This window comes from Scleropages formosus, chromosome 9 (assembly GCF_900964775.1).
Source record: "Scleropages formosus chromosome 9, fSclFor1.1, whole genome shotgun sequence".
Taxonomy (NCBI): Eukaryota; Metazoa; Chordata; class Actinopteri; order Osteoglossiformes; family Osteoglossidae; genus Scleropages; species Scleropages formosus.
Genome location: NC_041814.1, coordinates 8,607,389 through 8,620,540, shown reverse-complemented (window position 1 = coordinate 8,620,540; position 13,152 = coordinate 8,607,389). Strand labels below are relative to the sequence as shown.

At 40.9% G+C, this 13,152-nt stretch overlaps 1 protein-coding gene across 1 annotated transcript; it reads right to left on the bottom strand.

The window, feature by feature from the left end:
* Positions 1-5,061: 5,061 nt before the first annotated feature.
* On the bottom strand, positions 5,062-10,452 carry stx6 (syntaxin 6). Its single transcript, XM_018726706.2, has 8 exons — positions 10,009-10,452; positions 9,338-9,507; positions 9,099-9,193; positions 8,489-8,560; positions 7,940-8,068; positions 7,606-7,712; positions 6,875-6,969; positions 5,062-6,066 (listed from the first exon to the last, which is right to left on the bottom strand). Exons 1-8 carry the CDS (start codon positions 10,041-10,043, stop codon positions 5,990-5,992), a joined length of 780 nt encoding a protein of 259 aa, XP_018582222.1. The 5' UTR covers positions 10,044-10,452; the 3' UTR covers positions 5,062-5,989.
* Positions 10,453-13,152: the final 2,700 nt, after the last annotated feature.

Below are 13,152 nucleotides of genomic sequence, written 5' to 3'. Positions count from 1 at the left end.
ACCGGCTGTCCTCAAAAGAAAACTCTAAAAAGTAAACGAGAAAATGTTTTCTTTTATATTATACGTGAAGCATATTATTCTTTTACGTGAAGCAACTGAAGACGTGACATTGCTCAACATATTCAAGCCAAAACATGACTTCCAGCCCTGATTCACCTCCACAGCTTCCAACTGGGTTACTGCCACATCGTAAGCACTGTATGATTATAATTGTCCTCTTCTGTGTACTATGTATGCTGCTATAGAGCTGAACATTTCCTCTGCAGAGTCACAATGTGCAACTGAAACTTTCTACAAAGAGAGAGCAGAACACTTCTGATGAAAAGGTTTCGCCAAAGATCCTGACATGACTGCTAAAAAACATTCAAATGTTTACATGGAAAATACTGTTTTACTTTTCTGGGTCTGTTACATGTACAGTAAGAGAAGAACTTATCAGAAGACGGTGTATGAACATTTTTGGCACTGGAAGGACGAGGAGTTATACACAAATACTGGGGGTGAGCTTTAGGTTTGCTTGAACGCTGGGTGAAAACATCCCCTCTGTTCCTCCCTTGTTGAGACTATGGTACAGGAGAAGTAGATAACAGTACACTTTAATGTTTACGAGTTTTCATTAGCTTTCTGGAAGAAAAGTCATGGCAGAGTGGAGTGTGTGACCAATACTCAGTCTTCCCATGAAGTAAAGGTACGCATGAATGCCAGATCTGTTGGACAGGATGGATATAATTCTGAATTTTTTGCTCTCACTCATTGCCTCCCAGATTCTGTAAAACAATGTGACACTAAAACACCCAAGAATTTCTAGAGAATGACAAAGGATGAGGCTTCATCGTGCTTTAATGAATTTTGTCCATAATGTGCCCATCACTTTGCCTCTGGACACCTGTGTCGTTAAGTCCTATGAATTTACAAAAAGGTAGCTGTATACATCAGATCTGGTTCATAAAAGGACCAGAGACACAGCTGTTCAATTGCACTACTTCTGGCAGATGCTCCAGTGATGTCATTCTGGGTTTGTTCATTAGTCTGTGCGAAGTCCACCTTCTGGAAAGGATACCACATCATGTCGTTATTGATCTCTGCTTATGGCTCGGTTTAATAAAGAGAGGGTGATTATATTCAAATGGGCTCATTTCAATATTAATGTAGCTGATTATGTTGACAACTCCTAGAAGGTTTGTATAGATGCTGAATCTGACTCACATCCTGATGGCTACGTTATACTGACGTCTACATTTCACTGCTTCACAATTTGTTACCCATAGCTTTGTCACCACAAAAAAAAGAAGTGTTAACTGTGAGGCATTAGTGGTAATGCATTAGTCATCCATCCTGGCATCAGTGCTAAGGTGCATATTCAGCAGGAAAGCATTTGAAGTGCGGTTGTTAGACCACTGGGGACGACTTATGTGTATTCATGTTTACAGAGCAAGATGAATAAAATTCAGTATTTGAACATCTGGAGACACATTGTGTGTGTGTTTTTTTTAATAAGCTGCAGTAATTAAAATACAATAAGTACATTACTCTTTCTTCTCAATGAAACAACCACCTTTGGCATTCCCACCCTTCAGTACAAATAAGGACCCTAATGTAAGTGAGCCCATCTATTCTGCAAATGGTCTCTGTCCCTTTAAGAGAGGTGGACGTGGGGTTGGCTTGGGGCAACAGAGGAGACGTGCCGAGCGAAGAGAGAGGCGGTGACAGATGTGTGGAGAACCCAGGGTCTCAGGTGGCCAGACGGTGGAGGGAGGGCTTGATGATCAATACCCTGACCCCAGCCTCCCCGTGACTTGCCAGAGGTGGGTTCAAAGAGATCAGCACACACCTGCACCACTAAACACACACACAAAATACTCAAGACTGTGTTGTCATGTTCTTCAAAATGGTTGAATAAAATGTGTAAGATCTAATATAGTCTGTTGTTTTGATACTCTCAAGATTTTCCAAAAGGAATTTCAGGATGATCTGCACTGACTGCCTGCAGCTCTTTGGGTAGTAAATGTTTAACCGGATCTATCATTCGTCATGGATTCCACAAATTTGAGTCATTCTGTGGGTCAGAGGTGCAGAAAGGTGGAACAGGGAGATGGGGTGGTGATGGAGTGAATAATGAAGAAACAGAAATGGTGTGAACACAGTCACATCCTGTGACATACAGACACCACCAGAGTTAAGCAGCAAAAAATGCACAGGTACAGGCAGCGCAATATCACTGGAGTTTTTCCACAAAGGGGTGGATACGGTGAGATACTGAGTCTACTGAACAGGCAGGTGAACAAGAGGAGCGGTACCGCGGCGTTCTTCACAGGACGAGCAGACGCTACGCGCAGTGGTTCAAGGGGCCATGGGAACTGTGCGATGCCCCTTTTGCTCTGCGAACTGTATTTGGCCCAATAATGTTCTTGAAGCAGCTTATCCGCTTTTGATAGCTCTTTAAATGGGGGCTAAATTACAGTGAATCCGAGGGGCCTGCGGACCCTCCCTGGTGACTATGAGATGAATGAAGGTGCCATAATGGACTGGTGCGGCGCAGGAAGGAGCTGTCCGCCTTTGTGTCTGCGAGTGTACGTGTGTGAGTAGAAGGGTTAAATCCTCAAGCCGTCTCTCCTCACACCCCGTGTTCTCAGGCACTGCATTGCAATGCTAATGAGCCCAGCTGTCTCAGGCAGCTTGTTTGTGGCCCAGGCCCCCTCCCCCCAGGGGGGATGTGCTCAGCTGGCCTTTCTCTTACACTCATTCTCTTTGTGGATAAAGAGGGCAAGCTGGGGACCTGCAGCCTGCACCTGCTGCCTGCCAGACCCCCAGTTCCTCCACACACACACACATGCACGCACAAACTTGCCCAGTAATTAGCACTAGATGGTTTTTGTACAAAGACACAAACACACACACACACAGTCACCCCCCCCCCGCCCGATCTCTTTGAGCCTAAGGGTAGAAGCCCCGTGTCCTTGTCAGAATGAAGCTCAGTCATGCCGAGCTGATGTAAATGATGACACTAAGTCAGAATCAACCTTGAACCATGCTCGATAATAGATTACGTCGGTCCACCTCTCAGTAGAGACAAGACTTTTAATAGTAATTAGCTGCTTTAATCATGTGGAAATAATTGTAAACTGAAAAACAACTGCTATCTTTAGACCAGAAAAAAAATACTTTCCAATATGAATGACTAGCATATAAGATAATTCCACAGTGCAGGTCTTTTCACCAGATTTTTCTTACTTTGTGTCTAATACTACCAGCACCAGGGACAGACATGCGAGGCTGGACACCTGACTGATGAAACATGACCATTGTGTGGGTGATGAGGAGCAGGAAGCATACTGAGGTGGCACTTACTGGGACGACAGACTGCAACTGTTTCCTGGCCTAGATGGAGAGAACTTTGGTCCATGCTAGGAGGAGGGGTGACGGGGTCTGCTATGGCCAGTGCACATCTGGGACATCCCACAGCCACACCCTCCCTCTTTTCTTTAACCTGGCAAGTGCAGTCAAACTGAAAAGGAACCATTTGTATCTTAGACAAATGAGCAAAGATGTCAGAGAGGCAGCAGTTTTAATTCTATTAATCATTTTGAGCTTGTAGCAATTTGCTTTCAATTAAAGAGAATTCATACCCTGTAACTCATTCAAGCACTCACACAAAAGGCCAGAACAAAGGTCAAATGTTGTGGTTCAGAGGACAAATAGGACGACAAAAACTCTGCACACTCCAAAAGAAGAAAAAACAAGCTGACCAAGAACTGTAATATACAGATTCACACTTAAATTACGTATAACATACCCTTAGGACATGTTATGTATAACATAGCCTTACTCTTAGTCTTGCATTTTCTTCTCATTCATTACCAATCGCAGTGAGACAGGGATACAACTGTACAACGTTCACAATGAAGCCCCCTTTAAAATAACACAGTGTTGACCACTTTACGTTGCATTTTCTCCATGAACCCAAGGGTGTTTTAACCTGTTTTGTCCTGTGGGTCATCATTACACAAATTAAAAATGTAAAATTCCACAACATTCATCATTGTATTTCCTTGTAAAAATATCTTTTCGTGGAAGAAGAAAACTAATACCTGTGCGACATTGAGGTACCTGGGACATACCAACCATTTGAAAATAATAAATTTTAACTCAACATATAACAAATGCACAAAAACGGTCAAAACACTTTTCTATTAGCGTTTTCAAACAATGCAGTGATTTCTGCATATTACCGATTTTACTACAAGAAACTAAGTTAACTAGGTATTCACTTTATGACCCGATTTCAAGTGTATAACGTAAACAGTTTCCTGTCCCTCACAGAGAAGACCTTAGCAATGTGGGGAACGTGTAATGACATGCAAGTCATTCATACATCTTAGTATGCATCTTGTATCTACCCCCAGAGAGGTTCTGTACATTTTAAAAAAATGTTCATGTAGGTGGGCACAGGGGATCTATTAAAACACCACAGACCTTATATCTGTGATCTTGTTTAACTACTTCTTGGGAATGCTATCTCAAAGAGCTTAGTAATGCATTATGGTACATAGTGTTCCAACTTCAGGAAAAGGGAAGGGGGGGGGGAGAAAAAAAAAAAAATCACTGACAGTGCACATCCAACTGCATGGCACCCTGGGTAGGCTAGGGAGCTTACATGCACTGAAAGAACACTTCCTTTTCTAATCAGTCTAAGGCACTGGCCGTATGCTTTCGTGGGCTTGGCTGCACAGACACCATGTGCCAACACTGTATATGAAAACATCACTTTTGAAAGGGGTCTTGAAACCCCATACTGATCTGCAAACCAAACTCACTACAGCTGCAGTATCTTATAACAGGCAAGCCATACTGTGGACCAACCAGTACCATTATAGACTGACAGGAAGATGCTTACCTGGGGACAGAGGTTTAGACACTGCCATACAACATATACAATACATCCCAGAGAACATGATCAACAAATTCCCTAGACAAAAGTCAAAACTGTAACACAGAGGTTAAAATATGAACTGACTCTGGTTAGTGCTGTCAAGCAGTAACACTATTTTTAAAAAAAAAAAAAAAAAAAAAATCATATTTCCTTACAGCTATGGTTAGCGTAGGCATCGATTTATTATGTACGTCTTTTTTTTTTCAGTACTTTAGTCTTAACTGCATTACATTATTACAATTTCCAACAAAAAAAAAATCATAAACATTAGAATAAATGTCATTGTGGTTAGTGATTTATCCATAGAATAGCAGGGACACTATTCTTGTCATTTACTCCAGTGTTTCATCTCACACACACACACACACACACACACACACACACACACACACACACACACACACACACACACCCTTCAGAACTTAAAGCCTCAGCTTTCACTGGCTGGAATTACAGTACATGAAAGAAAAAGAACCAGGACCATGCTCTTGTGACTACTGTTCTGTGGAAGAAGTGGCAGCTTAATTTGGAATTTTTCTAATTTATGTCTCTAAAAATCCAACTATCTATGAAATTATCCAGTAAAACAGGACTTCAAGAGTGATTTTAGCCACAACATAATAGAGACATTTTCTGACTCAGAAGACTGCAAACATCTGCACTGTCTTCTGAAATGTTACAAAATGCAGGTAAAACCTTGCCAGAACAAGGTTGAATACGTCACAATTACAGATAAAAAGGCCAAGTCTTGTGGTGGACATTGTTGTTTTGAATACTAAGGTGGTTTCTGAAGTTTATGCTACAGAGTATGTACTGAATTTAAGGTTTTGGTTCATTCCTAAACTGGTGCCAAACACAGGAAATAAAAAATACCAGATACCAGTTTGTATGGCATGAAGGTTTCTGGAAAAGAACCATTACCCTAGTCTTAAGTCTGTGGAAACCATTACTCTTTTTCAAGTCCCCTAGAATAATTTCACTGTCATACACAACTGACAGTGAGAGACTGTAAGATGCAGCCAGGCAGGTGGGTGAGATGGTGCTTGGAGGGCACTGATGTCACAGAACAAAGAAGAGGATGAGGACCACAAACAGAATGGCCAGAAGAACACCGATTGCACACCACTGCCGCCTGTCTGCAAGAGCAAAAGACACAACAACAAACATGTCAACAAAACTACAGTGGCAAGGCAGTGGCAAGGATGTGGTATTAAGAAGACCATGTACAGCAGAGATTGGGTTTAGCACCAACACTGTAGCTTCCTCTGTAGCGAGTATAAATACATTGAAGGAACCAAGGAAAAAATAACTGCAGAGCAGAAAAAATGTCCAGAGCAAGGGAGTTTAAAAAAAAAATAAATTAAAAAAAAAAAAAAAAAAAATACACAGGATGTACTAAAAACAACAACAAAAAAAATTTTAACATTTCAATGTATTTCCTGTCTCTGTACCAAGCACTTCCTGTGAAGGGCAGAGAGCATTTTCCCCCTGGGACTGAAGACAATGCCTTATTAGGGGGTGCCAGGCTGACAAAGGCCCACCTTTCCTTCCTCTCCGGAAAGCAACCTCAGCTGACTCCAGGAAGTCTAGCCAAGGACCACCTTTCATCTAGGATTGGCTGGCTGACCTCTCATAAATTTACAGTGGATATATTAAGATTGCAAAGAAATAATCCTGTATATCCCCAGTACTACACAAACATGACTAGAAAAACACCACCCAAGGTACCCAAATGAGATTTTTTAAATAATCCAAAATCTCTCTATATAAGGTATTTATACATATTTCATTTTCATCAGCCATAGCTTCAAGATAAATATATTGTTTCAGGAATTAAACACTGTGTTTATAATGAATAACACTGCTGGAGAAATTCTGAACTTTAGAAGTGAGATGACCAAGCTGAGAGTATTTACAGTGAAAGCAAAGGACCATGAGACTCACCACTGGTCATATGAGAAACTTTAGCCAGCTTCTTCATGACATTGTCCAACCGAGACTGTGTATTATCCATCTCATGAGAAAAATCATCTAGCATCCTGAGTAACACAGAAAAAAAATGATTAAACACCACACGTCACTTTGCACTGCTGTCAAGCATTACTTGAACAAAGGATTTAGCATCAATGTGTATACAAATGGTAAGGCTGACATACATGACATACCTAAATATAGTGTAACCCTGTTTGCACTTGTAATAATAAGTATACAGGTTTATGTAATTACTTAATGCTCAGTGTCTGTCTTAAAATATCACAAAAACAATCACCACCAAAAAGAAACATGAATTGCAGCTGGAGCTAAAAGTACATCATTTTGGTCTCCTCCAAGTATTTCTTTCCACAGATACAATTATCACACACAAATTTTAAACAAGGCAGTATCAACTTGTGTGTTGTGAAATTGGTAGAATGATGAATAAATGAAAAAAGCAAAAATATATATAGTATACGTATATATACTGTATTCCATCCAATTTAGTTACTCATGGGCCTCATATTGTAATATATTAATGAAAAGCTACAGAGTAAAATATTCATAAATAATTGTTGATATATTTCAGGACTAGGGTAGTATTTCATCACGTTGCTTCTCACAGGCTGTTAGCTTAGAATAGCCCGTCAGGGTTTTGACCTCCACACACACGTACTGCTGTATTGTGCAGGATGACTCACACTGCCTGCTCGTCCAGCTCCTGGCCAATCCTCTGGGACATGTTCTTTAACACACCTATGCTCCCGGATACCAGCTCTAGCTGCTCATCCTGCTGCTCTGCAATCAGCTAAGACACACAAACACGCACACATGATCAAAGCTTTGCAGGTTAGCAACACACACACCTACACAGACATATTTGCCACAGTACATTAACAACGAAAAGAAATCTACAATTGAATGGAGATAAAATGAAAATATCATTACACAACTTCATTAATGTACATACTGTCCAAGACAGACCCCAACAGCCAGACTACTGATATGTAGGCAATACACATAATTTTCACATACCTGTTGTTGAGACTGCTGCTCCTCAATAAATTGAGAGTTTGCCGTCTGTAGCTCCCGATCCAACCGACTGTACTTGTCTGTCGCTGACTGCCACACTGGACCACGCAACCCACTATCTCCCAGTAAAGTCTGAGAAAAAGGGAAAGGTATTGTGCACATAATTAAACCCAAGTAAATGGCAAAGAACTGCCATGCATATTAATATGGAAAATTTTATATCTTAATTCATGTCAGTCCTCCACTTCTCGTTCCTTTAAACCTTGCCGCACGGCTATGAATTACATGCGAGTTATTCGGAAAAGATAGTTATTCCACACACTATTAAATAATCTGATATGTAACAGCCACATCATTTTCATAAAAAGGTGTGACAAGTATAAGATGATGAGCTAAATACTATAGTTTGTTCATTGAAAGTCGATTTGGAGAATTGACTGCTAAATGAACAGATGTAAATGTAAAACTGGACTGACCTACAAACATAGACAATAACCTTCCTTTTTTCCATCAAATGAAGTTCCTAAGAAGCTGTTAAAATCAACTACAAACCTTTCTTCCAATTTGCCTGTTCTTGTCTGTCATCACTTGGGCCATTGGACTAGACATACTGTCCTTCATTTCCTGCGGGTTTAAAAAAATGTGGGAAAACTAATTATACACTAAAATACTTAATTGATTTTGAGATGCCAGGCAGAAAATCTCCATTGCAGAGGCTCTTAATCTTTTCTATACCCTTCACCCTTAAACTCAATTTAATGCACTAAAACTTGATTACCTTCAGACAGAAATATGTGACAACCCAACTACAGTAATTTATTTTTAAACTTTTATTTAGTCTCACTTTCAAAGCAAGCCTGCGCTTCACAGACTCTGTAAACCTTATCCACAGACACCCTGAGTGGAACAGGTTAAGAACCCTTGTCTTGCACAAATAACACCCTTAAATGTTCTAAGGCTTTACTTTTAAGGCACACATAAAGTCTCCAACTCAAGGAAAACCCTTTCAAAGAACTTAAATGAAAGAAATACCATCAGAATAAACACCACCGACTAAGGATTTCAGAATGTTTAACAATATTTAATCTACTCGTTAAGTTTACAGAACAGCCTGCGTTATTCACCTATTTCTGACTCTCTAGCTCCACTGGCCTGAACTCACCTTCACAGTCTGACGAGTGCTTGCGATGAAAGCTTTCCGTTTGTTGAGCTCCAGAGTATCCAGATTGAACTTCCTGGGGTTAGACTCCACAATGCTTTCACAATACATTAAGGCACAGACTAACAAAACGCATAAAACAAACATATATCCCAAACTGTAACCAACCCAGATTGATTTTTACAGCTTGATAGCTGCCATTTGTAAATTGTGATTCGGACTGCGCCCCAATGGTAGGATATTGATTGTTTCGTCTAGGTCCTCCAAGTCCCACTCAATGGACCTTAGGCTGTTCCTCAGCTCGTTGGTGGTCCAGTCCACCTCCTCCTTGGAAGCAGTGGCTGGATCCTGCAGCAGCTCGCTCCATCGCTGGTGTAGGCTCTGGGCTGTATTCACAGCCTTTTGCACTTCTCTACACACAACAAGTTCACAGACAGTGATTGAAGACAGTAAACCAGAATGTAATTGTGTTCAGGGTAACAGAAAGGCAGACTACTGTCTTAACCTTGTCAGAACCCAGAGAATGTTATCAGCTGTAGACAGTGAGTGTAGTACATCATCATGTCTAAACAAAACAGAGTGATATCAGCTGGCCTCAGTATCGGACTAGTCATTAGTATTTCTTAGTCGTTAGCGTACGTATAACGTCCAGCAACCCAGCCGGCTAGCTCGTCCAAAAGAATGATAAATACTAGTACTAACCCAAAATACTAGTCTAGGCTATATAAATTAATAAACTATACTACCCACCTACCTAGCATCCAATTTGTAATCCTTCTTTTTTGACTAAGATCACATAGCAAAGCTACTCCAGTTTCAACGGCATTTTACAACCCTCTCACTCAGTCTTCCCTGAAGACAGAGCAGAAGTAGCTAGCAACCTAGCTAACACGGTTGACGATGCCTTACTTACCCCTTGACGACGAAAAATGGATCCTCCATGGACATTTTGCCGCTCAATTGCAGTAATATTTATACGTTAACTTCATACTCTGGCAACAGGTCACAGCGGCCTCTTTCCGTCAGTTATTATTATGGCAAAACAAACCGTCCGCTTCTCTATTTACACAAAGATCGGCAGGTCGACAGCGTCCATAACTCTCCGGAATTGAATCCGGGTTAAAGGTCACGTAAAGTACGTGCCTTCGTCACTGGCTCAGTATCTGCGCGTGGCCAAGACTAACTGTTGTGTGTGGTAGCTGTTCGGTTTTACGTCATTTCTGGGACTGTTCACATCTTAAAACGCTATGACAATTCCTTTGTGTATTTGTCAGTTACCACTTGTGTAATGATTTCTGTTTGTAGTTTAATGCTACTATTTGGTTTTTATGATACTGGGAAAGGAATGTTAATATCAAAGTAAATGTGAAGCGCCAAAAACTCGTGTGCTTATTCTAACTTTTGTGTAATTTCAATTCCTTGGCATTAATATTTCTTTTTTTATTATTCTGGTTATTGAGAATAAAATATAAAGAATATAAACACAGCTAGGTGAAAAGGACAAGATTTGACACAAATACATAATACGTGCGAGGCAACTGAATCAAATGGATTGAACAAAATGTTCTTAGTTTAAAAAATGTGCTTTGTTTCACCTACTAACACACAGACACATGTACAATAAGGCTAAAATGGCTATGAAATGTGTTGTGGTGTGGCAGTCAAGACAAGCCAAGTGATCCTAGCAGGCATGAAGCATCCATGTCTGATGCGAACAGCAATGTGTGCGCGTTGCGTGCGACAAATAGCTAGATGCTGTACAGGTAATCTTATAGAGGAAAGCAACAGGAAAGTAGAATTGCACTTTGTTTAAATTTTTTTCTGTGTATTCCCACTGACATGCAAAAACTGTGACAGAACAGTTGTGTGTAATTATAGTGTGGCTCTGTCATTTTTATGGTTCAACACAATTTCTTGTATAAAAAATACATTGAAAAATAACAGAGAGCCTACAACTTATGAATCATGCTCTAAGGGCACTTTCTTTTCATCCTCGTTATGGACCGCAGCTCTGCGGTAACATCAATTATTAACATTTTTCCTTTGTAATTAGACACAACACACCACTACGCCGTCCTGTTACCGGTGACAGTGCGTCAAGGTCTGAGTGCACCGTGCGGCAGATTAGAGACAGGACTTTTCAAAGTTATCATCATTGGAAGAGATGGCTCTTCACTTGATGTCTCTCAGGTAAACTACTCTGTGCTGGGTGAAACCTGAGGTGAATAGCATAATTAAGAAAGCTCATTATTAAAAGGAAACACTAATAGAACTGATAAGACATATAAAACACACAGGTCGAACTGCCATTTCAGCAAGTTTCAGAAGCAGTATTTATAAGTGAGCAACAGCAGTAGTGGAGAATGGACAGTAACTGTGATGCTCAGTAGTATATTCATATTACCTATTACAGACGGAAAAACATCTTACAGAAAAAAAGAAAAAAGTACAATCCTGGTTATGCTGAAATCATATGAAAGACAACTCCCTTTGTAGTGTTCAGTCTGAGAAATTAATGATTCCCACTAACAACTCTTTGCAGTGTCAATAAAGATTTTTAAAAATGTAATTACTCCACAAACGAAGCATACCGTACCAAGAACCAAAGCAGAAATTCAATCATACTCAAGGTACAAAAGGGTCACAGTGACACAGAAGAGTCCATCTCTCGTTAGCTAATTGCCATTAATTATTTAGTGCATCCACAGTTAAGTGTCTGGGGAGAAGCAATGGTGTGTGAGGGTTGTCAAATCCTGATATGCTGTCTTCACTGCTGACATTCCAAGGTTTTGGTTCTAGAACACTGGTCATCTGAATTCTATAATGAGTGAGTTGAACTCCACTTATCCCCTTAAGTCAGTTAGACATGATTTATCATGGGTGGTTCAGCATCGCAGAAGATGAAGGTTATTATCTGTAGGAGATAATTTACTTCAATAAATGCCAGTATGTTGCACTATACTTTTATGCACCTACTTGAACGATAAACCTCGGTGCAGCAAGTGGTAGGTGACAAAATAGGTTTACTTGAGACTTACATGTCTGCAGCGATGTCTCTTTCTCTTAATGTAATGAATAAATTGTACTTTTGCTAAGATGTACATCACTTTGGACAAAAGCCTCTGCTAAATGAATAAATGTAACTGTAAATGGTAAGGTTCTCATAAAACAAACAGAATTTACTGGAATCCAGGGCCAACCTTAGCAATTGTAGGGACCCATCTGGGCCACTCTGGTAGGGCCTTCTGGACCTAAGATTATTTCAGATTAGGTACCAGGAATATATAATGCTATATGATGGCTCTATTAAAACCGTATATTTACTAATGTATATTTTGACATATAAAAATGTGATCCATCTCCAGCAGCAACCTTCGATCCAAGAGGAAGTACTTTAATTAGGATAAAGCCATTTTATTGTAGGTGGGGGGGCCTGGTGGCGCAGCAGGTTTGGCTGGGTTCTGCTATGTGGTGGGGCTAGGGTTCAAGCCCTGCTTGGGGTGCCTTGTGGTGGACTGGTGTGCCTTACTGGGTGTGTTCCTTGTGCCCTGTGTTGCCGGGTTAGGCTCTGGTTTGTCGTGACCCTACTTGGGACAAGCAGTTTCTGACTGATGGGGTGATGTGGTGGCGCAGTGGGTTGGACTGGGTCCTGTTTTCTGGTGGGTCTGGGGTTTGAGTCCTGCTTGGGGTGCGTTGTGGTGGACTGGCATCCTGTCCTGGGTGTGTCTCCTCCCCCTCTGACCTTATACCCTGTGTTGCTGGGTTAGGCTCTGGTGCCCCTGGGACCCTGTATGGGACAAGCAGCTCAGATGGTGTGTGTGTGTGTATTGTAAGTTGTTCACTCCTTCTCTACTACAAAAAGTGTTTCCCAAGGAAGGAAACAATTTCCTATAAATTTAGGCCAGAGAGTGCAATGCTCCTTGCTTCCACTGCAGTAGAACACCACCTAGCTGAACTGGCCCCGTTTTCTGGATAACTTTTTTATGGACTTTGCCTGTTCACAGATGGCCTGATCTTACTAGAAGGCAGCAACAAAAACACCTTCTGCCCCAGGGTA

Bases quoted from the DNA above. Each gene is read 5' to 3' on its own strand.
- stx6 (XM_018726706.2), bottom strand. From the start codon at position 10,043: ATGTCCATGGAGGATCCATTTTTCGTCGTCAAGGG. The intron at 9,508-10,008 runs GTAAGTAAGGCA...TGTTGTGTGTAG, and splicing joins CCATTTTTCGTCGTCAAGGG to AGAAGTGCAAAAGGCTGTGA. The intron at 8,069-8,488 runs GTTTGTAGTTGA...CCTTTTTCTCAG, and splicing joins ACAGGCAAATTGGAAGAAAG to ACTTTACTGGGAGATAGTGG.